The following is a 27414-nucleotide window of genomic DNA, read 5'->3' as shown; positions in this document are numbered from 1 at the left end:
CTCAGGAGGATCCCTCAGTTTAGATATGGAAAGGAGTACATTAGTTCTACTCTGTTTTAAATACCACATTCAAGCTTCTTCTAAGGTGTGTGTGTATGTATTTGTGTGTGTGTGTGTGTGTGTGTGTGTGTGTGTGTGTGTGTGTGTATGCAGTATGTGCATGACTGTGTTCTAATTTCTATATATGTATGTGTGTTTGTTTGTTTGTATGTCACTGTGTGTGTGTTATGTATTTCTGTGTGTGTGTGTGTGTGTGTGTGTGCGTGCGTGCGTGCGTGCGTGCGTGTGTGTGCGCGTGCGTGTGTGTGTGTGTGTTATGATGACCTCACTGCAGCTCGCTTCCTGTCTTCCATATTCATGCTGTTTAAAACAGGATGATTGTGCACATGAAATATGGATGTCCAGAGTAAAGGGGAGAGCATCCTGACAGCCCCCTTCCTCCCAGGCCCTGCTGAGAGAAGACAGGGAACAGTATCTGTGCAAAGAGTAAGAGAGAGGGAAAGAAAGAATGGGATTCTGTGAATTTAGATCACTGTGTTGAAATACCAGCATTTAAATTAAATTGTTCCCCAGCACCACGAAAGTCTTGAAATAGTTTACTTCTCATCAAAAGTTTGAGGCAGCACGAAAAGTGCATTTGTGTGTGTGCGTGTGTGTGTGTGTGTGTGTGTGTGTGTGTGTGTGTGTGTGTGTGTGTGTGTGTGCGCGCGCGTGTGTGTGTATGTATGTATGAGAGAGGAGTGTAAAAAGAGAGTGAAAATGCAAGAGAACGGGAATGTGTGGCCACCTGCATGACAGGGTTAAAGAATCAAGTCTTATCCGAGATGGAAGCAGAGACGCGGCACTCAGTTCACCTTTACCCTCCCCTATGGACATGGACAGTGGCCAATATTAACTCCCCTCTAGACACAGAACAACAGGCTTACCTTCAGCTCACAGGCCCGCAGGCTTACAACAATCTTACATTCTAGTCACAGAGCAGCAATCTCCAGTCAGAGAACCAAATCAGGCCTTCTGGTCACAGAACAGCAGTCTGAGACCTTAGCTGTAGCAAAACCATTTTCTTTCCAGCCCTCCATTATCACAATAACCATACCTTTTAGTGCTGACATTTTCCTCAAACTTCAAAGTATCCCTGGTCATTAATCATGTTGGCTCATTAAGCCTTTCTTTTTCATCAGGTGCTTGATGGGAGAGTCTGCTTGTCGCCCACCTAATCTTTTTATTTAGGATTGATGATTGGTTGGATGAATCAAAAGCATTTTAACATGATTTGAGCGTTGTTTTTCATCGGGCCACGCACACGCCGCCTCATTTTATAGTTACATTTATTGTCATACGAGGTGATAATGTGTTTCTTCCATTTGCTTTGAGTACTTGTTGGCATTGTGTAGTCCCTTCTGTATGTGACCTGTCTGTGTATTATGTGGATGTTCAGTATGTGTATTCAGCCTTTATTTGTCATTTGTAGTAAGTATATGCAGCTGCCTGTTTGGTGCAGAAGAAATCACCCTTTCTTTGTTTAAAAACTAAATAAAATGAGTTGTCTGATTTTGGGTTGGATCCTAATGTCAACATTTACTTTTTGGACAGCATCACGAAGTCTATGTGGCCACGCAGAACATTCAAACCACAAATCATAGGCTTGCTGATATTAACTGATAACACCAGCCACTGCTCATATTGATAGAAAAGATATAGTCCTGCTCTGTTACTGGATGAATAATAACATGCTGAAAAATAACAACATAATTATCTAAATCCATTTTAAGCATTATGTCAACGTTCTTCATATAATTCATTTGACCAATTTGTTCTGTTCTGTTCTGTTTTTATTGTCTACTCTGAAAAAGACAATGCTAGCAGCAGGTGTAATGAGACAAGATTGTGTTAATCCTGCAATTTGAGAATGCTAATCCACTCTGATTGGACGAAATGTGCCCCATCTAGTCAGCACTCAACAAAGATATGCTGCTATGCTAGCTCTGCAACCTGGCGAAATCAACAGGATCCTTATTAGATCAAGAAAAACGCAAAAACTAGTTCAAACATTTCAGAATCTGTTGAAAAAGGTGTTGGCTGTTTATAAGGGGGTTGAATGTGCAAAACCAACATTGTTTAATTTTCCAAGCTAGGAGGACAGTATCTGGGATACGATGAAGCACAATCGTTGGGCTACTTTTTCATCAAACTTTATTTAATCTAATGACTCAAAGATCCACAATCAGACTGGTTTGGTGTAATGGTCATAATCAATCAGTGTGTTAGTGTGAAAGCTGAACAGGGAGCTATGACAAACAGGTCTGTTTGCGCACAGACATATATAGTCATAAATAGACGCAGCTTTGTCCTTTGTGTCGTAGGTTAACGTCGCCACCGCCGCCGCCACGGTGGAGTTGCAGTATTTCTAGATAAATAACACTATAAAGTTTTACATTTCTAAATTGCTTTAAATGTTTTATTATATATTTATATAATAAGAACAATTGTATATATATATATATATATATATATATATACATATACATTTATATATATATATATATATATACATATATATACATATATATATATATATATGTATATATATATATATATACATATATATATATATATATATATATATATATATATATATATATATATATATATATATATATATATATACAATCATATTTGTATATTATATAAAATATTTTTTATTTTTCGTTTTGTACTCCAGAACATAAACCAATGAATAATTAGGAGTTATAAAAATCGTTTGAGAAATGTTAACGTTGTAGCACTTCATATCAACAAAAGCAAAGGCCTGATCGTGGCCTCTCCAATACTGCGGCCGCGTTGACTAATCGCAGGCAGCAATGTGGCGTTTATGTATATCAAGTGTTTAAGGGATCAGGGGGAGCTCGTTAGATAATTAATTAATTAGATAAGGCTGCACACCTGGGAGCAACAATTAGCCTCCTCACACAGAGTAAGCAGATTCATGGTGTAAAACCATGAAGTATGTTAGGATTATTTGGTAAAGGGGTATTTAAATAAAAATGTGGTCTTTCACAAACCGTTACCCATTGTTTAAATACACAATTGGTACTATACCAAACTTATAAATACAACAAATATAACCATTTGGAATACAAAAAACACACATTTGGGGGATTCCACATTCCCAACATCGTGATGCAAAGATCTAGGGAAAAGCTATTCAAAGTAGGGCTGTGTGATTTGCACAAAATCGATCACGATATGGCTAATTTCGTATCTCAGGAACGATATTTCTCATGATATAGACTGATACATTTTCGGTAAATTGTATGAAAAAAATCCAAAAAGAACCACATGGCTCATGAATACTTTTTTAGAATCCTGTCATGGAAATACAAATGAAAGGCACTTTCTCTTTTCTCAGACAGAGCTCCACACATCCACATAAACCCTACGCCCAACAGTCTCTTGGACGTGATTCTCAAAAGTAACAACTGTCCAGATCGAGCTCTACATATCCCTGCACTAAAGACTCCTTGAAACTTGTTTGAAATTTTCTTTTCTTTTCATCACTTCCCTTAAAGTGGTGATATAATGCCACCAGGTGTGAGTCTGATTAGACAGTCTAACAAGTCTTTTCCTGTGCCTTAGGGACATCAAAAGTGGGAGTGTCCTCCTAGATGTACGTTGGATAAGTCTCCCAGTATATGGTTAATCACACTCACAGCTGGGGGCATAATATCACCCCTTTAAATTTTGCCTCTTGTTTTTGTCTCTGACTGTTGTGGGGACGTTCGTTCTGTGTCACTTTCCTCAAAGTTTGTTTTTGTATTCGCCACTGTAGTGAACGTAAAGCAGGGTGAGAATGACGTTAAATACTGCCGTTAGGTAAAATAGTGATAGTGACGATAGAGGGAAATAACTATTACTAGAATTTTTTTTCTTGTCCCCCAAAAAATGTATCAGTATTTCAAAGTATAAAATAAAAGCACTGCAATCTTAGTCGAGTAAATCAAATTGGACATGTCACGATTTGTATTAAACCCCTTTTTAAATAAACATTAAAAAACAAGTAAAACAGGATTTTTTTTTTCTATTTTCATTGTGTGACAAACAGTTTCACACATCACAGAGCAGCATGACATGGGGACACCCTGTGAGTCAGTTGAAAACGTCTGTTCTGTCTCCGTCGCACCTGTCTGGCAGTCGCCAACGAGGAAAACCACAGGTACAGCTACGGGATAATGTCTGTTTTTGTACAACTCCAGAGACAGGGACACACACACACTAATAATGCAGCTATTGTCAGCACGCCAAGGGGAACCACAACAGACGGAAATATTAATCTCTACCTTACGAGCCATAACACTGCTTGTGTGTGTTGTGTTGTGCACACTTACTGTAACATTCTGCAAACATGCTGTCATTTACTCTGATTACAGGTTGTGTGTGTGTATATGTGCATTCAGAGTCCAGGGCTGAGTAGTTGGTCCCACTGGAACTAAGACTGAAATATCTTCACATGTTCTTCTCCAATGGGCCTCCTTTGTTCTGATTTTGTTCGTTTTAATGTCAGGTACTAAATGATTCAGCCCACACACCCGGTGCATTGCTAACAATAATACTCATTACTTCTATACAAACTATGCACACAAAATGGCCTCTTGTGTGGTCTTAGTTTAGATATAATTTCTCTCTCTGTTGCCTCTCTCTATACCTTTCTCCCTCCCCCTCTAAATTTATCAGGAAGCCCTTTCAGCGTTCTCCCAGATCTGGTCGGGGCAGTTCCCTCGGTTGATTACCTTTTTCCCCCTTTGCTCCGCCCTCCTCTGCCATGTCAATTTCCGCTCACCTTGTTGGGACTCAGGTAAGCAGGTTTACAGTTGACACAGGTAGAAATCTCCCGGGAGTGTGAGGCAGATTAGGTTTCACCGCTGTGGGAGCCACAGCCAATCAGATGCCGGTGTCCCCTGGACAAAGTCCTTTTTTTTTTTTTCGTTTTAAAGGAGTGACTTAACTTTCCACTCTGGCTCTTCCTGTTTGCCTTTTAGCCACTGCTGAGCCTGTCCTGGGATTGTACCTGTCCAGGTAGAAGTTCACAGAAACTCCCCCCAGAAAGAAAGACATTTGCTCATGAAGTCGCGTAAGTACAATAGGAGAAAGAAGATGTGGTTCAAGATATTGTTATGACTGTTTAACTGGCATTTTACTTTATTTATGGCATATATTACGGAGAGAAAGTTGTCCCAATACAGACATACATACAGTCAGTTGGCATCATGACGTGTGTGTGTGTGTGGGGAAGTGGGTGTGGATGTTTGTGTCAATGTGTATTATTGTGTATCTTTACCTGTATGTCTGTTTATGCATGATTTTGGTGTGTGTATTCCTGTGTGTGTCTCTGTTAATGTCTCTGTGTTTCTGTTTCAGTGAGTGTGTGTGTGTGTGTGTGTGTGTGTGTGTGTGTGGGGGTGTGGGTGTGTGTGTGTGTGTGTGTGTGTGTGTGTGTGTGTGTGTGTGTGTGCACAAGTATATCTACATCTAACCCAGCCCATATCTATCTATGACTCATAATGGCATAGTGCTCTCATACTGATAGTACACTGATACTTGAATAATACTCTCATACTGGTAGCAGTCTCATATTGTTAGTACTGGTACGACTGGCATACTGCCATTCTGTCATTCCCGAACTGCTGCTGGTTTACAGCGTGTTGATACAGAATGGTTTCTATTGTTTTTCTCTCACTCTTGAGCTCCCTTTTAATTTGCTTTTCAAACGGGTTGTTGGAGGAGGCTTTGCTCTAGTGTAGGCCTTGCCCTTAAGGTGGCTGCAAATATACCTTTAACACGCCTCTGTAGAGATGGGTTAAATCATTGCAAATTGTGTTTTTTAATCAAATACTGTGGAATATGTAGCACAAAGAGTCTCTAGTTTGTCTGGACACAAACTCGACTGCAAGACACACTGAACTATGTTTTATTGCTCACCGAAATGCTCAAACAAGCCGTTAGTCAGGCAGTGCTTTCTTGAGAATGGAAAATGTTTATACTAAACATATACAAAGGCTTAAACCTGATCAGTTGTTGTGGAGTGCTTACACATTTAAGCATGAGTATGTTATGCACTATAGCTATCTTCTTCTATTGTTACAATGTCATATATCTTTTTGGAACTCTGAGGAGACTGTGGGCATTGAAATATTCCATTTAACTAATGTAATCTTTATGTTGTATTCACTTAAAATCCCAAACTGCAGTTCTTCCCAACTCACTCACATATACTGCACCTTGTTTGGTTATGAATTTGTCTTGTGGCCATGATCAGAACTGGGAAATCAGGAATATTTGTTAATTAGAATGATGGAGGAACAGGTTTGGATATGTTTTCTGTTTTTGTGTTCTGGAATGATCTGTCTGGAAATGTCCCAACAAGCCTGGTTCTGTGTTTATGTGCATGCTTCCTTCGTACTATTCTGACGAATCCATTCCTGCCCTTCAAAGACCAAAATGGAACAAGATCTTTGTTTTTACTTTTTGTCCTTTAAAATATCCCCCACTGCTCTCACATTAATTTGAGATAGATTTGGCGGTATAAAAAACCATGTCATCCCAGTTAAGGTATGTACAAGAGCTAATATTGAAAATGATTAACAGTAGAGTTATGTAAAAGTGCCCTGCGTTGCAGTTTTTCCTTGCAGCGTGTATGGACAAGTCATTTGTCTCAGTGGGTTGGGTTCTGCTCCTAGCATAGCAAGCTTGTAGCTAATGGGATTCTGACTAAAGTGAGTCTGTTGAACCGGGGGAGCATTTCACGTAAAGGAAACGCATTGGTTATCCCCAGTGATAGCGATGAGGGCTGTGCTGCAGTGCTGGCCCCAACCAGCTGGACAGATTAGGCACTGATCGGACAACCGTTGGAGTCCCTGCTCTGACACATGTTACAAGCTTTTACTATCTCTGAAGTCTTACATTTTAACACAAACACATTAACCACACATGGAAACAAACACACACGCAATGCTACTCCGATGGTGACAACACATTATAACCAATGACTCATTAAGGTAAGGAGTTCGAACCTACCACCCTCCGTAAGACTATACAGACTTCAGAAGTTGGCTGTGTTCAGTTGACCTGAAAGCAGTGATCCATAGTAGTTGGATGGAATACTCAAGAGTTGTTTTTGGTGAACTCATCTGATAGCATGTTTCTGATATGCCAATGCAATGTAGGAAGTCAGAGGTTATTCTAACCACCCCGTCTAAAGTTCACACCAATGGTAAGTAAATCAATGAACTGAATGAATGACTAAACAACAACAAATTTAAACCTTACACCAATTATTATTAGATTGAAATAGTAGTAGCTTAGTCATAGAAACGTCTTGTTGGTCATTTTGTAGCTACTCAGAGCTACTTAGCTACCTTATAGGAAACTGTCTGTTGCAGCTGGTCACCTGTTGGAGCTAGCCAACTGACGGGTTCATCCCTATGTTCCCCAGGTCCTATGTTCCCCAGGTGCAAAGGGTTCGGGTCAGGTTTAGGGTTATGGTTGGGGTTAGGGTTAGGGTGAGGGTTAACCCTAAACCTAAGCCTAACCATAACCAATCGGCGGAGAGCCATTCTAACCAATCACAGGCGATTCAGAGGCGAAAAAGCTGGTACTTGCCCCTACCATCATACGAAAAAAAGATTTGCTCACAGGGTCCTATGTTCCCCGGTCACATACAAAGCGGGGAACATAGGACCCGGGGAACATAGGACCAGGGGAACATAGGTACGCTTCCCCAAATGACAGTGAGCTAGTAGCCTGTCAGCACTAGCTGGCTGTCTGTCAGAGCTTGAAAACTTACATCAGCGCTGGATTGTGACCTTCAGCACTAGCAAGCACCCTCTCAAAGCCAGCCAGCTAACTTTCAGAGAAAGCTAGCACTCATCAGTAATAGTTTATCCTACTATCAGGGCTAACTTGTCGGCTCTCAAGTTTTAAGTTATAGCTGTAAAAGCTAACTAGCCATCTATCGTCAGAGCTAGGTACGTAATTTTAGTGTAAGCTAGCCGCCTGTAGCCCGCTGTCAGTTCTAGATAGTAAGCAGCCATCCATGCTAGCGATCCTAGATCGTCAAAGATAGCTAGCAGCCATCCATAGCTGCGAGTATAACTTGCTATGTGTTGCCTCGTCCGCGGGTTAGAGTGGAGCATGGCCGCCCAGTAGTGCTGTGCTGTGATGCCATCTTGTCACTTTAAGGATTAGCCGAGCGATAATGAGCTCTTGGCAAATGCTCTCCACGGGGCCAGCGAGTGCTCGTGGAATGTGAATTTCTGGAGGACTGGCTCTAAATATTCATCTCTTTTGGAGTCAGTGCATATGTACGACCTCCATTCTATCAAGACATTTTAATTATTGTTGCTAGTTTTCAGCAATAATGGCTATTTACATAAGAGAGTAGTAACATATATAGGTAGAAGTATTTGTAGCATTAATATTATGCCGGTTAGTAAATACAAAGGAGTTGTTAAATAATTATATTAGTTAGATATAATATAGTTATAATACTGATAATAGTTTGTTTATTTGTTACACATTAGTGTATATGTGTGACATTTGCAAACCGTAGCATTCCCTTGAATGTAACAGGCCATATGCTATTTCAACTTTACACTGTTTCCCATTTTACCTTACGGGATTCGGGACTGTATCACCATGCCACATTGTTAATAGTTTTAGACGAAAATATTTCTTCAGTTGGCAATGGTGCAGGCGCTTTGTATTTTCCTGGCCATACACCACTTCTCTCTCTCACACAGACACACTCTCCCTATCTATCTTTCACTTTCACACACACACATACACAGAAACACACACACACACACACACACACACACAGCCACACACACACAGACACATACACACACACACACACACACACACACACACACACACACACACACACACACACACACACACACATACACATATACACACACACACACACACACACACACACACATGAACAGACACATCCTGAAACACGTTCGCTATAGCTCTCTCTCACTGACTCTCTCTCCAGAATGTTTTATCTCTGTATCTCTCTGCCACACTCCTACTCGTAGCTCTATCTGCCTGTGCACTGATAAAGTGCCTTGCTCAAGAGCCAAGGACCCGGCAACTTATCTCGACTCCTCTCCTTTCCTTTTATCTGGTGTGATTCGCATCGTCTGGTCTGTAAATCTGTCTAGACCAGTTTTCTCCACAGGCCACAGGTTTTTACATAAACACACCGGTTTGTGATCTTTCGATGTGTCTTCTTCTGTTCTCATGTATTTATTCATTCTCGTATGCTATGTAATATTCCAGTATCTCCACCAATAGAAAGGAACACATTTTCCTAGTTGTGTTTTGCCTCTTTGTGATTGTAGAGGAGGGAGTGGAGGGGGGGGGGGAAGGGATCCGCGCCGAAAAGGGATCGGCTCTCTCATTAGGCGGCCAACTGGTGGCTCGGCGGGCTGATATCATGGGATGTCGTTGCCAGGGTGACGTGATGCTGACCGCGTCCATCTGTTCCTTGCGCTCTCTCGCCAACGCCGTCTGTCTTGGAAATGTCGCGCACGGTCAGCACGTGCTCGTCGGCACAGCACGAGCGCTCCATACGACACACACACACACACACACACACACACACACACACACACACACACACACACACAAACACACACACAAGTGCACACACATACACAGACACGGTACGCGCACACACACATACACAGACGTGTCCCAGAGTGATATTTAGAACTAACACACATTACGTAGCCATGTTTAAAACCCAAACCACATCCCAGAGTGATCTTTAGAACCACATACACATATCAAATTGTTGTTTAAAACCCAACACACATCAAGATTGATCTTTAGAACCAACAAGCCAACATATGTTTCAAAACACATCCCAAAGTTATCTTGATGAAACCAAGCCAAATCCCAGTTCCATCACAACATCAAATCTTATCATAGTACTGTGAGTGCATCTATCCAACCCCTAACCCCGGCTGTGTTAATTCCACGCTATACCACTTGAGCTACACAGGACCAAGCTGCCTTTAACCACGTGTTTAATACCAACACTCATCCATTAATGCTAAGTCTAAGAGCCATGTTCCATGGTTTACTGAGTGCGAGGCACGCTTCTATCGCAGCAGGGTGCACACATCTGTGGTGCACGGATCTTTAAAGACGCCATTATCGCAGATAATCCCGAAGTGCTAGCGTCGGGTCAGCTTTGCCCCTTCTAAAGTTCAAATCCCATGGTGCTTGGGGATGAGTGAACCATGCACAAGGGCAGGTGTCTGTGTGCACGCTGGCTGGCTGAGGGGTATTGATGTTTCTGTGTTCTGGGAAGGAAAAATGACTTTCTCAGCGGTGGCTCAATATCAGTCCAGCGTGCCAGCAGAGAGGATCAGACATCTGAAGGAATGAGGCTGGAAACACTGTCCTAGTGTTCCTGCAGTCCTCGGCTCATACTGCATCATCCATTTACTGTGTTTGTGTGTGTGTGTGTGTGTGTACGAGTACAAAACGTTGTGTGTTTGTATGTTTGTGTGTATAAACTTGTCGTGTTCACATGATTGTGTGTATGTACGCGACTGTGTGTGTGGTGTAAGTGTGTGTTTGTGTCTCTACAAAAGGTGGTTTGCATGCTGTGGGTAAGTTCCTGAGCAATGCTTTGTGTGTCTAAGAGAACCTAGGTGGCCTAAGTAATCTTGTGAAATCAAGGCACACATTGAAAGAACTTATAATTGCACGTTTTTTCATCCCACAGTTCCTCAAGAGGACCTCTGTTGCTAGGGTCGTCTTTGGTTGCAAGGGCCCAATGAGCCCTCCCAAGCCATCCCACACACATGTGCTTCAGTAGTTGAAGAAGTTGTCCCCATCAACCCTAACCACTCAGGTTGCCATGGCGATGGCGGCCGAAGCATCCGCCCCGCCCATCTCCCCGTCGGACGAGCTCATGATGGAGGCGGCCGCTCCTCCTTCACAGTCTCCGCCTCGGGCTTCTTCTCGTCTTCCTCCTGCCCCTCCCACGGCCCCTCCTGCTCTTCCCTTTCCTTCCCTTCCCGACGACCTGTGCGGCGCCTGCGGCCAGCGCCACCTCCAGGAGGAGAACCACGAGTACATGTACAAGGAGGAGGTGGACGACGACCTCATGTGCAACATCTGCCTGCAGCCGCTGATCCGGCCACTGGACACGCCCTGCGGACACACCTACTGCCAGGAGTGTCTGACCAGCTTCCTGCTGGAGAGCGACTTCTGCCCTGTGTGCCGCGCCGCCCTCATGCTGCAAAGCTGCCGCAAGCCCAGCCTGCTGGTGCACAAGCTGCTGGACAAGCTGACCGTAGCCTGCCCCTTCAGCGAGCATTGCAGCCACACCATGGCCCGCGGAGATCTCCACGACCACATCAAGAGCAGGTGGGCGCGTCTACCTTGTCTTTTGGTTGGGTGTGTCCTGGTTTAGAAGGAGCACCCTAGTGGGAATCTAGTGCTACTTTTCCACGGCTACGTTAACCTGCCATTTTAGCAGTGTATATTGCATTTTTGCTCAATAGGTTTCGTAACAGATACTTAATAGGTAAGTAGATAAGTTGAAGCTTATCCAAAGCAACTTGTGAAATTCTGATACATGCTTAATTAAGGCACAAGTTATGGGTTAGGGCAGCTTGATAAAGGATGGCTGTGGACACCAGGGATCGAATACAGTATCTTTCTGCTGGGAATTACACCCTAGCTACCATGCTCTCCACCGTGGCAGCAATACTGCCATCTCCCCCAGCTTAATTTTCAAATCTGCTCTTGAAAGGAATCAGTCCTTTCATGAAGTTGGCCCAGTCAATAAAGATTTCAGGGTGGATTATCTTCACAGAAAATAATTATTTACAGATAAACACACACATCTAAATAATTGCGAAAAGAATCCTCTTGTTATGTCCCACTTTCCTTAGTCGACAAGAAACATTCCCCAACTAGGTTATGACTTTGGCGGTCTTGATTTTGTGTGAAAAGTGCTCTGTGGCTTCAATCTTCACAGAGAACAAACAAGCCTGTGAGCTCTGCTGAGGAGCCAAGCGCCAACTCTTTAGTTTACCATACAATTCACTTTCAGCGCTTGGCTGCTGACAGAATATTCTATTCCCAACACCAGAGCGAAGGCTCCCAAGTAAATAATCAAACGGCCCCTGCGGCTTGTTGGTTCTTACGGAACTCACCCAGGCCTCTTTGTCTTGGTCCCGCTCTCTCCCTCATGGCTCAGCCGGGACATCCCTTTCTATCGTCACACTGACCCCCAGTGACCACGCATCACTCTGGCTCCTCCTCCGCCCACCCCATGCCCTAACCCTCTGGAGATCTTACCCATACCACCTCCACCACTAACCCCAACCCCCGCACCCCCCCCTGAATGATTTCTCCCCCCTCCATGGTTTCATCTGAAGCCGAAGCCTTGGGCTTCAGATGAACTGTTAAGACATCATTCGATTCAAAGCCGTGGTTTTCCCCCCCCCCACCACTCTCCCCCCTCCTAGCCTCGTTAGGGCCTCCGTCACCCCCAGGGGCCTGGGAGATACAAGAAGCGCTTCGACAGCACACGTGGCAACCGTGAGTCCATTGCACAGTAGATAGTGTACAGTACGCCCTAATCAGTACACTGTACACTCCACAACGACGGCCTGTATGCATAATTAGCTTAGCAACTCTCTTCTTCGATGTCTATTTCTCCTACACCACCAGTTGTATTGGTTGTTCTACATCTCTTTCACTCTCATTACTTCCTTTCCCTCCTTCCCCCCTGCCTTTCTTGTCTTCCTCTCTTATTCTTCCTCTCCATGGATGGAGCGGTTTAATTGAGCACCGGGCTCACGCTGAAGTCTGCACCCACTCCAGCCCAGGGCTTGGGATGGTTTGGTTTGTGTTTGTCTGGTCCCAGGTGGGTGGGGCAAGGTGTTGAGAAGAAGAACGTTGGTAACTGTCATGGCATGTTTGTAGCGCGTTCTTGGTCTTCCTTGACACACATTCCAGGGAGATGTAATCAGAGGGCACTGTGAACATAACTCAACCAGAATGTAGAGTAACATCATCATTTCTTAGAGAAATACCTGGATACAACCCAGTGATCTAGCCCAGTGATCTAGCCACCCACGTTCGATTCCAAGCCTAGTTGCCATGTCGCCCTATCTCTTTTCACCCATTATCATGTCTCTTTCCCCTTCAGTCCGTGAAGGAATAAAAGGCCCATGCACTTAAAGTTTAAAAAGTTGATTTCCAAAGACAATGAGCCACATCTGAAGTCCTAACACGCAGAGTCAGAGCGCTGGAACAAAGTGCTCTGGGCTACTTCGCTGACATCTGTCGCGGAGCTTACGTCATCAAGCCTGGCGGTGGATGGAGCTCTATTGACGGCCGTACAATACACCCCGCGTGAGTCACCGTCGCTGGCTATATTCAACCGTTTAGCTGGCTTTGATCACTTCAAACCGCCGAGAGATTTTCTGAAGCAAATGTGATCTTTATTTTTGGAAAACGCATGTAGCCCGTAGAAATAGGTTGGGTGGATGAGGTGCAAACGATTTGAAATGGTGATTCAACCCACCAAAATCTCAGCTCAGCATTTCTTGTCTGAAGGCAGATACTGGTGCGGCAGTGTCGTTTTAATGACTTGTTTGGTCTCTGTTTTTGCATGCCTGCGACTGTCACAGTGGAGCGGAGAATATGAGACGCATACGTTTACCCAGAGTTCCCAGCATGTATTATTCATGGTGTGCGGTGAGGGTGGTGTTTTTTGTTGTTGTTGTGGTGGTGGCAGATTTAAGCGGGGGGGTTGGATTTGCTGAAATTCTGATTTAGATTAGACCCCTGCAACAACTTAGTCATGATCTCCCCCGAGGCTGTCAACATTCAGACAAAGTCAAATCCCTTCGCATGCGTCACTCCGGTTGTTTGGCTTTGATTTGGCTTCAGAGCGCTTTCACAGCGGTCAAAAAGCGGCAGATCCTTTTCTGTGGTTCGGCTCAGAGCTTGTTCAAACAGGTCCAACACTCCAGGTTGTTTGTTCCTCAGAGGTATTATAGCCCTTCCACACTGGTTCACACTCTAGATTCCGGTTTCTTTGATCTGGTTAAGAGCATGTTCTCTCTGGTCCACGCTCCGGGTTAGTTTTCTTTGAGTTGGTTTCAGAGGGTGTTCACACTGGTCGATCGCTGGTTCCTCAGGTGCTCTACAAAAAGCTATAAGGAGAGGGAACATGCGTCAGGTGACATTAAACATGGCGGGAGATTGTTCCTCCTCAGTGCACTGTCTGTTGTGGTGAGAGAGCAGGTCGCGACCTCACAGTGGGCTCAGACAGCTGCTGGCCCTCGCTAGCGACCTTAAGACCTGAAGACTCTGCTGGCTTTATTAATGCCCACCTGCCCCGCCTGCCCACTTTTATTTATATACTTCCTAACACAAGAAGAAGTTTGACTGTAAGTGTGTTGCTAAGGAATGTGTGTGTGTTTGTATGTGTGTGTGTGTGTGTGTGTGTGTCTTAATGCGTTTGTGTATTTCTGCTAAAGGGTGTGCCTGTCTGCACGGGTTTCTAAGTATTAAACTCTCTGTTCGTGTGTTACAGTTTCTTAGTTTAACTGTGTGTGTTATTGCATGTTTGTTATATTGAACATATAGTATGTATGTGTGTTTGTTAAACCGTGTGTGTGTGTGTGTGTGTGTGTGTGTGTGTGTGTGTGTGTGTCTGTGTCTGTGTGTGTGTGTTTGTGTAAGCATTTCAAAGAATGTTGCATTGTTGAAAGATTTCATCAGGCACAATATTTACACCCGGAAGGAAGGAAGAAAATAGGAAGCCTGACGCAAGGGCTAGGAAGGGAACATTAATTGATCATTGATATATTTGCAGAAAAAAAGATTCATAAAAAACTAGGAAATTGGCAAACACAATCAGAAAAATGTATATAAACATCAGGAGATGAAAATAGTGTGAAAATATGATGACAAATATGCAAATTTGTGAATGAAATATGGATGTAGAAATAGGGGAATGAGAGCTAAAGACATGGGGGGTCTGTTCTGTTTACCTCAAAGGTGAATGCAGAACAAGCAGATGAAAGCGATGCAAACAAAGAAAACTGATAAAAAAAAAGGGAGATTTGTATTTATTTTAACACCTTGACATTCCATCAACCTATCTAACTATCTATCTATCTTTCTTGCTAAATATCTTTCTATTTCTGTGTCTCTCTCTTTCTCTCTCGATCTCACCTCATCATTTATGTCTGTTTGTCTGTCTGTCTCACCATCAGCCAACACCCACCCCTTATCCCCCCGACCCTGCAATCAGTTTGTAGGATCAAGCACCTTTTCCTTTATTTTTCCTCAAGACACTGTCTCTCACCCACACTCGCACTCTCTACATCTCTGTCTCTCTCTCTCTCTGTATGTTGCTAATGTGTGAATGGACAGATGGACAGACTAGTGTGTTCTGCGTCAAAGGAAGACGTAGTGAATGTTTTACTGGAATGTGTCGCCTGCCTGTCGTGGTGTTCAGGTTAACAAGCTGGTGCTCTCTCTTGACTCTTGATCTGCTCTGTTTGTTTGCAGTGGCCATGCGCTGAGTGTATGTGTGGGTTTGTGTTTGTCTGGGTTTGTGTGTTTATGTGTTTGTGTTTTTGTCTGTGTGTGTGTATGTGTGTAAGCATGCCTGTGTGTGTATTTGTTGTTTGTGTTCGTTCTAAGTAACACATGTAGGCTGAGTGATCAGACCAATCTGCTGCATGTGGAGCGGACCACCTTCATCTCAGAGGGGGGGGGGGGGCTGGTTGTATGAACATCTCCTCCCACTTGTATCTCCTCCCAATTGCTCCTCCCACCTCTATCTCCTCTCTGTGTATGAGCCTGGCAGGGAGGGGGGTGGGGTGTGTGTGTGTGTGATGCTGCTCTGTCTGTGTGTGCACGTATGTTGGCGGGGGGGAGGGAGGGCACAGCCAATGGGATCTCTCGCAGGTACTACCCCCCTCCTCGTCTCTTTGTTTGGTCTGCTCCATCTCACTCTCTCCCCGTGGCTCCTGCTGCAGTATAAGTCACAGCCTGCGCCGTTCTCTCTGACAAACAGAGGGAGAGGAGAGAGAGGAGACACGCACACACACACACACACACACACACACACTCACACACCCACGCACGCATGCGACTGTAAATCCTCTTAGAACTCGCCGCTGCCCGGAGCAGATTACGGAAGAGAGAGAGGGGGGCTGCACATCTCAGATCCGGCTCCAAATGTGCCACCTTCCCCCTGCGGCTCTGCATCCTCCTCTTCCTCTCGCTCCTCCTCCTCGGCCACAGCTGCGGGACTAGGTCTTTCTGCTCCTGGTCTTCTACTTCTTCTTCTTCTCCCTGTTCCTCTTCTCTGCACCTGCCGCTGCTGCTTCGTCCCGCGCCTCGCCACCACCGCGCCAGTCGCTGGCAACCCGCCCGCGACTTTCTGCAGCTTAGAGGAAGGGAAGGAGGGAAGGGGAGGAAGCAAGGCAGGAGGAGAGGTTGTTGTGCAGACCAGAGAGAGAAAGAGAAAGAGGGACAGAGGAGTCACAGTGAAGGAGGGATTCAGCAAAAGCCCTGCCAGGTTAGGGGGGAGGCAAAGGAGGAGGAGGAGGGAGGGAGGGAAGGGGGGAAGGAGGAAGGAGTAAGGAAGGAGCAGAGAGGAGCAATATAAAGAGAGGAGAGCTCCGGTGCAGAGAGGAGCTCGGTCCGAGAGAGAAACATAAACACACGAGTACGAGAGAGGGAGAGTGGCAGAGTGGTAGACAGAGAGACATAGAGAGAAGCTGAGAGAGAGAGAGAGAGAGAGAGAGAGGGCTGCTGAGGGTTGACCATGAAAGCCCTGCTGCTGCTGGTCCTGCCGTGGCTCAGCCCGGCCAACTACACAGACAATGTGGGCAACCTGCACATCCTCTACTCAGAGCTGTGAGTATAACGCTCATCCTCCCCTCCCATCCCTCCATCCCTCCACCCCTCCATCAGCCCATCCAAGCCCACCATGTTTTCACAACAACAGTCCATACACACCACCCCTCTGCTGTTCTGGGTGCATTGGATGTGCTGTGTATTGTGTGTGTGTGTGTGTGTGTGTGTGTGTGTGTGTGTGTGTGTGTGTGTGTGTGTGTGTGTGTGTGTTCGTGTGTCTGCGCATGTGTGTGTGTGTGGGTATTTGTTTACATTCATTTATAGTGGATCATAGAGAGGTTCATGTGTGCATTTAAATGTATACCTATGTTTGTTTTTTATGTGTGTGTGTGTCTGTGTGTGTGTGTTTACACGCGTGCATGCATGCATGCATGTGCATGTGTATTTTCTTAATTGCTTGTATGCAAACATGTACTCTATGTGTGTGGTTGTGTATGTGGCTTTGTGTGTGTGTAGTGGTTTAATAATTGCTGTTACAACATGTAGAACAATGATTGCTTAGGTTGTAGGATGCTGTTTTTTGCCTGTATGTAGCCTGCATAGTCTATACCGGGATTAGTAGTTCACAGTGTATACCGGGATTAGTAGTGCACAGTGTATACTGGGGTTAGTAATGTAAGGTGTATACCGGGATTAGTAGTGCATAGTGTCTACTGGGATTAGTAGTGCATAGTGTGTACTGGGTTTATTAGTGCATGGTGTATACTGGGTTTAGTAGTACATAGTGTATACTGGGGTTAGTAGGGCATAGTGTATACTGGGTTAAGTAGGGAAAAGTGTATACCAAGTTTAGTATTGCATAGTGTATACTGGGTTTATTAGTACATAGTGTATACTGGGTTAAGTAGGGAAAAGTGTATACCAAGTTTAGTATTGTATAGTGTATACTGGGTTTATTAGTACATAGTGTATACTGGGTTAAGTAGGGAAAAGTGTATACCAAGTTTAGTATTGTATAGTGTATACTGGGTTTATTAGTACATAGTGTATACTGGGTTAAGTAGTGCATGGTGCATACTGGGTTAAGTAGTGCATGGTGTATCCTGGGTCAAGCAGAGCATAGTGTATACTGGGTTTATCGGTGCATATATACTGGTTTTAGTAGTGTATAGTGTAGACTGGGTTTAGTAGTGAATAGTATACACTGCCTTTAGTAGTGCATCTAATGCATTGTGTATGCTGGTTTTTGTAGTGCATAGTGATTACTGGGTTTAGTGCTGCATGGTGTACAATGAGTTAAGTAATTAATAGTGTATACTGGGTTTAGTAGTGCATGTGATAAATGGCGTATGCTTGGTCTAGTAGTACGTGGTGTGTACTCAGTACACACCACGTTACTGTGGTATCCTGGCGTACGTCCATAACGCCAATCTTCCATTCTGCTGCATGCATGCGTACATGGATGGGGGCTCTGCTTCTTTAAATCTATAGGTTCCTCTTCTACTGTACCTCACATCTCAAACTTTACCACACATAGATCACCAATTAGACAGTTCCTATAGGTGAGGTGGTAGAGAGACATGACGAGAGGCGGGGGGGGGAGGATGGGAGGAATAGAGAGAGAGAGGGAGAGAGTGGAGATGGATAGAGAAACAGAAGAGGGTGTGAAAGAGAGAGGGGTAGAGAGAGAGCGACGGGGATGAGAGAGAGAGGAGGAGAGTGGGTGAGGAAGGGAGCAGGGAAAGAGAGAGGAGCAGGAGAGAGCGAAGGAGAAAGAAGGAGAGACGGGGAGGGATACATCAGCCAACGGGATGAGGTCACTTCCTGGGTCCGGCCCGCCATCTGTCCTGTACATGTGGTCGTCATGGGGATGGTTTTTGAGCAGGGTTCACGACCCAGGTCATTTCAACCAATGACTGTTAATAAAAACAGCGTCCCCCCCAGCTCTGCGTCCCCCAGTCCCCCCCGCTCCTGCACAGGGAGCTGTCAGGTAGACGGGCCCGGCCCGGCCTGTTTTGTGCTGATTGTGGCAGAGCAGAGCTGAGGAGGGGGGCAGGAGGGGGGGACCAGAAGGGGGGGAGGGGGGGACCAGAGCCAGACGAATGCGGACATGGTCTTTTTCAGCCTGACTAGAGAGCAATGGCACCCACATTCATCTTCATCCCCTGCGATGACAGCAGTCCGCTGTGGTCCGCTGTGGTCATCGTCATCTCTCTCTCTGTCTCTGTCTCTGTCTCTGTCCCTCTCGCGCGCGCTTTCGCTCTCGCTCTTCCTCGCTCTTCCTCGCTCTCACTCTCTCTCACTCTTTCTCTCTCTCTCTCTCTCTCTCTCGCTCACACTCCCTGTCTATCTAATCACAAATACATTGTTTATGATGAATTGCATATGTACTCATTACTGGTTATTTGATCAATGTTAGTGTTGTCGTTTGAACTTTAGTGGTTGCGTATTCCCATTTGTATATATGTGTGTGTGTGTTTTGTGTGTGTTTGCATCTTTCCTTGCTCAGCCCGCAAGCTCTCGTTCTCTATTGCTATCTGTGCCCCTCTGTGCCTCAACGTTCTCCCTCTCATTCCCCTCTCTCCCCCCTCCTCTCCTTCTCTTCCCGCACCCGCTCTCTTTCCCTCCCTCCCTCCCTCCCTCCCTCCATCCATCTCTCTCTCTCTTCCTCCCTCTCTCTCTCCCTGTACTCTGCTGCTGTCATTCCATTTGTATGATTAGTATGACGGCTTTACAGGGTGAAAATGCCTGTAAGAATAATCTCCCCATCTCTGTGTCATACACATACACACCCCGGTGCACGTATAGAGTCTATCTTGGCTAAACACGCAGTTGAGTACAGAAACCGCTCACAGTGTGGACCTATTACGTAGTGGGGACTGACAAAAAACAATCAAAACTAATCTTAGTTTTACACTCTACCAACACACGTACATTCACACACACACACACACACACACACACACACACAGACACACACACACACACACACACAGACACACACACACACACACACAGACACACACACACACACACACACAAACACACCCCCACACACAATCATTTAGATACACACGTTTGCACAAACACTCCCATATTAAAGTACGCTTAGCCCTCGTGGGCTTGTCTGATAATCGTCGCACGGGGCGCTCGCACGTTTAATCATTAATCTGTTCATTTGAAGGCTCGTGGGCTGAGACGCCTTAAACACTTACACCCACATTAGCTTAGCCATTTTGCTCAACCATTTAGCCTAGCCGCTAGTCTTCAAGCCTTGTCTACGAGGCTGTTATGCTGCGCTAGCGGGGCCTCAGCGAACGCTGCTTGTGTGTGTATGTGTCCGTGCCCACTGCTCTAACGGATGTGCTAACCGGATTAGCGGTAAGCGGCCATGGCGCCGCCGTTGGACTTGGGTGATAATTTCTGTTGCCGCTACGTCAGCCCTGGGTCCAAGTTGTTGGGTTCTGCCAGGGCCGCTGCAACTGTGTATGTATGCGTGTGTGTGTGTGTGTGGGTGCGTGTGTGTGTGTGTGTGTGTGTGTGTGTGTGTGTGTGTGCGTGTGTGTGTATGTGTGTGTGTGTTTGTGTGTGTGTGTGTGTGTGTGTGTGTGTGTGTGTGTTTGTGTGTGTGTATGTGTGTGTGCGTGTTTGCGTGTGTGTGTGTGTGTGTGTGCGGTCCAGGCCTTGATCCAGACTAATTAGGTTTGTTTGGATTAAGTTTTAATCCCTGATAATCTAGTAAGTAAATTCTCCTGTCTCCTTAGCCCGCTAGATAAATGCTCATGTGTTTTAAAGACGTCAACTTAGCGAGAATCCATGTAGGATTCAAATTCTCTCAGTAGAAGTGCATGCATAGGAAGTAATTACAAAGTAAAGACAACATCTTCCAACCAAACCTCCAGGCATATCTTGTGAGCCCCCCCTCCCCCCTATGCTTCATAACACATCCTCAAATGTCGGCTAAAACATCAGTCAAGGACACGCACGCACCCACACACAGACACAGACACATATCACTCACACAGTCTCTCTCATCACACACACACACACACCACATGACAAGACAAGATGTACACATTAGCATCTCAACCTTACCACACACACCATGAACCCTGCGGGACTGAGCAGATGAGTTTGGTTCATGCCAGCGGAGGCCGGTCTGAAGGCGCTTTCCTTTCTCACGCCCTCGAGTGCGATGCTCTAGCGGCCAGGTTGAAGAAAGCCTGTACTATGTTTTCCTTCCAGAGCTGTTATTTGGTTGCGTGCATCTTCCTAGATCAGCTTAGCTGCATTAGTTGCATGCACGGCACATTAGTCTAATACACACTGCATGCTGCACTGCAAGCTGTGTGTGTGTGTGTGTGCATTTGTGTGTGTTTGTGTGTGCCCTTGCGTGTATGAGTGTGTGTGCATGATTTTGTGTGGATGTGTTTGTGTGTGTGTGTGTGTGTGTGTGTGTGTGTGTCTGTGTGTTTGTGTGTCTGTGTGTCTGTGTGTGTGTCTGTGCTTGTGCTGAATCAGTTTGTGAATGTGTTTATATGTGTTTGCTGAATCTGTGTGTTTGTGTGTGTCTGTACTTGTATGCTTGTGTACATTATTGTGTATGCTGAATCAGTGGCTTTCGCTGGATGACTTTCACATCAGTAGCAGATGGGCATGTATTGAGTAGACGTTTGTCATCAGGCAGCCCTGTGATTGGCTCCCCAGGGGAGGGGGAGAGAGAAAAAAAAGCGTGATAGAGTGAGGGAAAAGAGAGAGAGAGAGAGTGAGCGAGAGACTGCAGTCTAATTCCTGTGCTCTTATCTATAGGATGGTATACAGAGCCATCTCAGTGCTGCAGAGAGCAGGGAACAGAGGGAAAGGAGAGACAGGGAGGAGGAGGGGGATGATGGAGCAGAGAGGAGGAGGGGAGATGCGGAGGAGAGGGAGGGAGGGTAATAGGACAAGACATAAGGAGGGTAAGAGGAGAGAAAGAAGATGTTGATGGTGGAGGTATAAAGATGAAGAGGACAATGGGGGAGAAGAAGATAGAATGAAAGTGTGATTGAAGTAAGGGGGAGGAGAGGAGAGAGGTGAGAAAATAGTGTTTTTGGGGCTGAAGCTGGCCCCTAGATGCCAGATCCCTTGCAAGATGCCAGGACCCCTATAGCCAGGGCTGAGCCTATTGGTACATGCCACATGGCCTAGGGTACTAGGCCATACGTTTCTGGCAACGCCCCGTTGCCAGGGACGACCGTATCAATAAAGAGGTGGCATGTGTGGCGGTGGCCTCTTCATAACGTAATGAAATATATATGCCCATTGTACATATATCTATGCATATATATATATACATATATGAAATTTGTTGTTACATAAACAGTAGTACATTGTTTATTGTTTATTGTTTAAGTAAGGGTGCATTTCCCAACCTAAGGAAACCTCCCAACCTAGATTACCTAAGAGCGGGCTGAGGCAACACAACCTGTGCTGGTAAAGGGCTCCCCCTCCACCACAGAGAGAAAGTGTGGAAATGCAAATCCTGGGTATAGGTGTTGAAACCAGACACTCAGGTGATAAAAAGCTGAACACAAAGCCCTTCCAGGCTAATCATGAGGTCGCAGCCCTCCTGACGACAGGGCCTGCTGCCTATTGATTGGCTCAAATAAAAAACCATGAGTCAGAGATGAGAGGCAGAGTTTCACTGTCGCTACCGAAGCTATTTGGGGGATGGGGGGGGGTGGCGGGTGTGGCCGTGTTGTCTCCGCCGGTTCACATAGGCGTGCGTTAACATTAGCCAAGCCTGTCTAGCCACTAGCGCTGTAATTACCCAGCAAAAGAAGCAAAAGAAGAAAGGACTTCACACCAGCAGGCTCTAATGGGTATATTGGGATGCTTGCATGTAGGTGAGAGGTTTCCTGAACACACGCAGGGAGAAAGACACACCAGGCTCTGTGCTGTTGTTGTTATTGTTGTTGCTAGAACAAGGCTAGGGGGAGAGTCCAGCCAACACCTTCTGTCATGCACAGCTCGCTGATTGGCTGTGACCAATACGGTCATCCAAGTAACGCTTCCTGATTGGTCCGCGGGTCTATGTTTATGTCTGTCGTCCCGTTTATCCATCTTGTCTTTCTTTCAACGGAACCTTTCATCTTCATTTACCTTTTATACCTCCTTCTCTTTTCTTTATCTAGGTCTCTTTCTCTTTTCCTCCCTCCTCTCAATCCTTTCCTCTCCCTACTTCCCTCTCCCCCTCTCCTCCCCCTCCATCCCTCCCTCCCTCTCCCTCCCTGCAGCGTGTCGCAGTCCCTTCCGTGTGTATCTGATCGGAATCAAGTGCACACTACCTATAATTGATTAAACTAATGTAATTAAGGAGCCAATGAATTCGAGTGTTCACTTTTCCTCGGGCCCTTGTCACTATTGATTCCATTAATGAGTGCTCTACTGCGGCCCCCCTGGGGTGGAGTGGGGATCTCAAAGGCCCCACCCAACGTGATGAGCAGATTTTTGCTGCTTGGAGGAAGACTTATTTCACTGGGACAGAGATGACAGGCCAGGTCTATCTATATCTCTCTCTCTTTCAGTCTGTCTGACTTCTTGGTTCTGTTTCTGCCTCACTCTCGGCCCGTTGTAAGTCTGTCTGCTTGTTGGCTTTCATCCACCTGTCTGAAAGTCTGTCTGTGTATGCCCGTCGGCCTGTCTGTCTGTCTCTTTCTGTCTGGAGGCAGTGTTACGGCTGGATTAAGTATTTATATAAAGATATTGTGGGAGTGTGTGTGGGTGATGGCTGTTTTAAGCAGCCTCACCGGGGCCGAGTCAGACTGATGGGACTCTGGGGCTAGGTGAGGCTGCACAAGCCATCAACTTACCCTCAAGAAGAGATCTCCTACATGGCAGCATGGAGCACCAGGCCATGTATCATTATCTGCAAACCATGCAATAAACTGGCTTTCAACACCACCACCCTTCGTACTTTGTGGAACCCAATAAAAGCCACCCAGGTGGCCCTGTAGCATTGACGTTACTACATATTTATATATTAACTGCTAGTATATATTTTCTTCCTTCCAGACCTGTTTTGAAAGCTTCTCTAAGATGTGCTCACGCCTCCAGCCAATCAGAACCAGTCTGCTCTGATCCTACTCTCAGCGGACTGAAGCCTGAGAGAGAGAATGACACATCTTCCTCCCTTCTCTCTCAGGGAAACGGCTTTAGACTTGTGTGTGTGTGTGTGTGTGTGTGTGTGTGTGTGTGTGTGTGTGTGTCTGTGTGTTTGTGTGTGTGGGTGTATGTGTGTGTTCTCGCATGTGTGCCAAACCCAGCGGTTTGTTGGATCAGTGAAGGGGAGGCAGTGTTTTGTTTTAAATGGAACGCTAACAGGTAAGCGATGACTCCTAAAAGAAACAGGTCGACCATCGTCGTGTGAAGGTGTGTCTGTGGTGTATGTCTCAATAAAATGTGAGGAATATTGTAAAGAGTTTTAGCCTCTTGAAGCTGTCAGTCACAGAACACAGAGCCAGTCAAGCTGAGGCGAGAAGAGAGAAGAAGTGGGGAGAGGAGGGGAGAGGATAGAAGGGAGTGGAGGAGAGAGCAAGTGAGAGGTGGGGAGGGGAGAGGAAGGAAGACGAAGTGAGAGGAGAGGAGGGGAGACGACGTGAGAGGAGAGGAGGGGAGAGAAGGGGAGGGGAGATGCCAGGCAGAAGGTGCAAGGAGATGCCTAGCGAGAAGGTGAGAGGAAAGACACTAACTCTCTCTCTCTCTCTCTCTCTCTCTCTCTCTCTATACATATATATATATATATATATATTTCAAAATATGGGACACAAAACAGGTATTTTGTAATCCTATGGTGATTCATCGGGAGTCAGACTCATGTAATGTCATGCATACTCAAGAGCCCTCAAAGAAACACACACACACACACACACACGTACACAGACATCTGCGTGTCATCTGTCTTCTGACCGGATGACCCGCCGCAGCGAGCACATCTGGGTAATTCATGGCATGTTGCCGCGGTAACACGCAGTATTTGGGTTATGTGAGATAATCCGGTCACTCCTAAAGAGGATTGAGGGCATCGCCGCGGCGCCGGGCGAATCCTGAGCCGGTGTTTATTTCACAGTGCCAGGGCGCTGCACATTGCCGCATCGGCGACCCACTCTGCATCCTGGGTAATTATCTTCATGCCAGAGGAAGTGCAGGAACGAGAAGGGGGAGCAGGGCTGGGGAGGTGTAGAGGCGGCTGAGGCAGAGTGAGGGAGGGCGGAGCGGCGCAAGCTTCGATGTTTTGTTGCTAATCTGAGCGGCGTTGCGAGAGATGGGAGAGATGATGAGATAATGGTGTCTGGAAAGTGGGATGCTGCATTGGATCAGGGTATATTAGGACTCTACTCTCAGGGTTTATTAGGACTCTCTCCACTCTCAGGGTTGATAAAGACTGTCTTAACACTCTCAGGGGATATAAGGACTGTCTAAACACTCTCATGGTTTATAAGGACTGTTTTAACTCTGTGTTTAAGGACTGTCTTCACTCTTAACCTTACTCAGAGTGTCTTAACTCTCTCAGGGAAAAACTGTTTTAACACTCAGGGTTTATAATGACTGTCTTAACTATCTGAGGGTTTATAGGACTGTTTTAACTCTCTGAGGGTTTGTAAGGTCTGTTTTTACTCTCTGAGGCTTTTTGTAAAGACTCTCGCAGGTGTTAAGTAATCACAGTAACATGGACTTGAGTGTGTGTGTGTGTGTGTGTGTGTGTGTGTGTGTGTGTGTGTGTGTGTGTGTGTGTGAGAGAGAGCCAGGTGCACGTATAGACAGAATAACATGTAATTTAAGTGTGTCTGTGTATGTTTATGGGCAAATAACATTAGCTGTCTGTCTCTGTATCCAGTCATTGTGTATATGCAGGAAAATTCAATGTAAGTAGCTGTTTTTTTTAAACCACTCAGGGATGGTAATTTATGAGAAGCCTAAAGTAAATAGCAAAGGGTGATTAAAAGGTTTTTCTATCCACAGGGATCCTCTCTGTAGTCACTGCTGCGTTCATAGTGCAGACATCCAGCAGAAATGGAGAAATCCAGGACAATATTTGAATGACAAAAGGATACATTATTAAGGGAAATTGTAGACATTACATATTGCATTATACTTTATACGATGGTTGCATAAAGTACTATGCAATTTTTAATGTCTACAATGTCTCATACTATATGCAACCATTGCATATAGCACTACTAACTACTGCTAAACTAACACAAATTCCAACAGTAAGATTTAGCAATTGGTCTTTGCTAACGGCGACAGAGTGTTTCTTACTGGGTTTGCATTAGTTATACTTGGTTGGATTTAGGGGAAATTGCTCTCTGGGCGGTCTGGGCGACTCACGGTTAAAACAGAGAGGTTTTTTAAACCCGGCCCTGGTCACTGGCTTTTCCATTTTCCACCACCCAGAAACTAGCAGGAATGTAGCTGCAAGCATTAATTACATCAAGTCCAATGGGTCAGGGAGCCTGCACAAGTGAGATAGTGTGTGCATAATACACACAAATACACATTCAGCGCCTGTGTGGCTGTGTGTGTGTGTATAGCTTTTATGAATCGGAATGTATTTGCATTCATGTGTGTGAGCACAAACCAACATAAAATATGTGCACAGAAGCTTGACAATTATTGATAGGACAATGTGGAAGGACAATGTGTGTGTGTGTGCGTGCTTTTGTGCATGCATGTGTGTGTGTGTGTGTGAAGGTACGTGCATGCATGTGTGTTTGTGTGCTGATGTCTTGCCTGGTGTCTTCTTGTTGATGTGTGTCAGCGTGACCTCTTCTAATTGGAGGTGAGCAACAGGAGAGAGAGATGCCTGCCGTTATCAGCAGCCCCGCGGCTAGCGGAGAAATTACTTACTTCCTCTCTCTTTCTCTATGTCTCTCTTGCTCTCTCTCTCGCTCTCTCTTTCTCTATGTCTCAGTCTCAGTCTCTCTCTCTCTCTCTCTCACTCTCTCTCTCTCTCTCTCTCTCTCTCCCTCCCTCTCCCTCTCTCTTTATGTCTCAGTCCTCAGTCTCAGTCTCTCTTTCTCCCTCCCTCTCCCTCTCTCTTTATGTCTCAGTCCTCAGTCTCAGTCTCTCTTTCTCCCTCCCTCTCCCTCTCTCTTTCCCCCTCTCTCTTTCCCCCTCTCTCTCTCTCTCTCTCTCTCTGTCTCTCTCTCTCTCTCTCTCTCTCTCTCTCTCTCTCTCTCTCTCTCTCTCTCTCTCTCTCTCTCTCTCTCTCTCTCTCTCCCTCTCTCGCTGAATTGCAGCATTGACTCCCCCCCCATTCGTTACCTTCCCGCACAGGACGGACACACACACTTACACTTGCTCACAAACACTTACCCAAACACACTGTAGGCACGTGTGTGCTGTTAAGCAACGGGCTAAAGTGGGCGGCTGGCAGGGTAGCGATCTATGGGTCTCTCTCCGGCAAGGTGTAATCATTTAGCTGCGACAAGATATGTTTGGAGTACAGGG

The 27414-nt window shown here is 45.6% G+C and overlaps 1 protein-coding gene across 1 annotated transcript in view; it reads left to right on the top strand.

Moving 5' to 3' along the window:
* Positions 1 to 4101: 4101 nt before the first annotated feature.
* lnx1 (ligand of numb-protein X 1) overlaps positions 4102 to 27414 on the top strand; it is a 45217-nt gene continuing 21904 nt past the window's right edge. Inside the window, exons 1-3 of the mRNA XM_079740584.1 lie at positions 4102 to 4213; positions 5037 to 5128; positions 10805 to 11451. Coding sequence (XP_079596710.1) covers positions 10940 to 11451 — 512 coding nt within the window. The 5' untranslated portion in view covers positions 4102 to 4213; positions 5037 to 5128; positions 10805 to 10939. The remainder of the gene's footprint in view (positions 4214 to 5036; positions 5129 to 10804; positions 11452 to 27414) is intronic.

The sequence above is a fragment of the Pollachius pollachius genome, assembly GCF_949987615.1.
Source record: "Pollachius pollachius genome assembly, chromosome: 7".
Taxonomy (NCBI): Eukaryota; Metazoa; Chordata; class Actinopteri; order Gadiformes; family Gadidae; genus Pollachius; species Pollachius pollachius.
The sequence above is the reverse complement of the archived record's forward strand: the minus strand, read 5'-3'. Positions and strand labels throughout refer to the sequence as shown.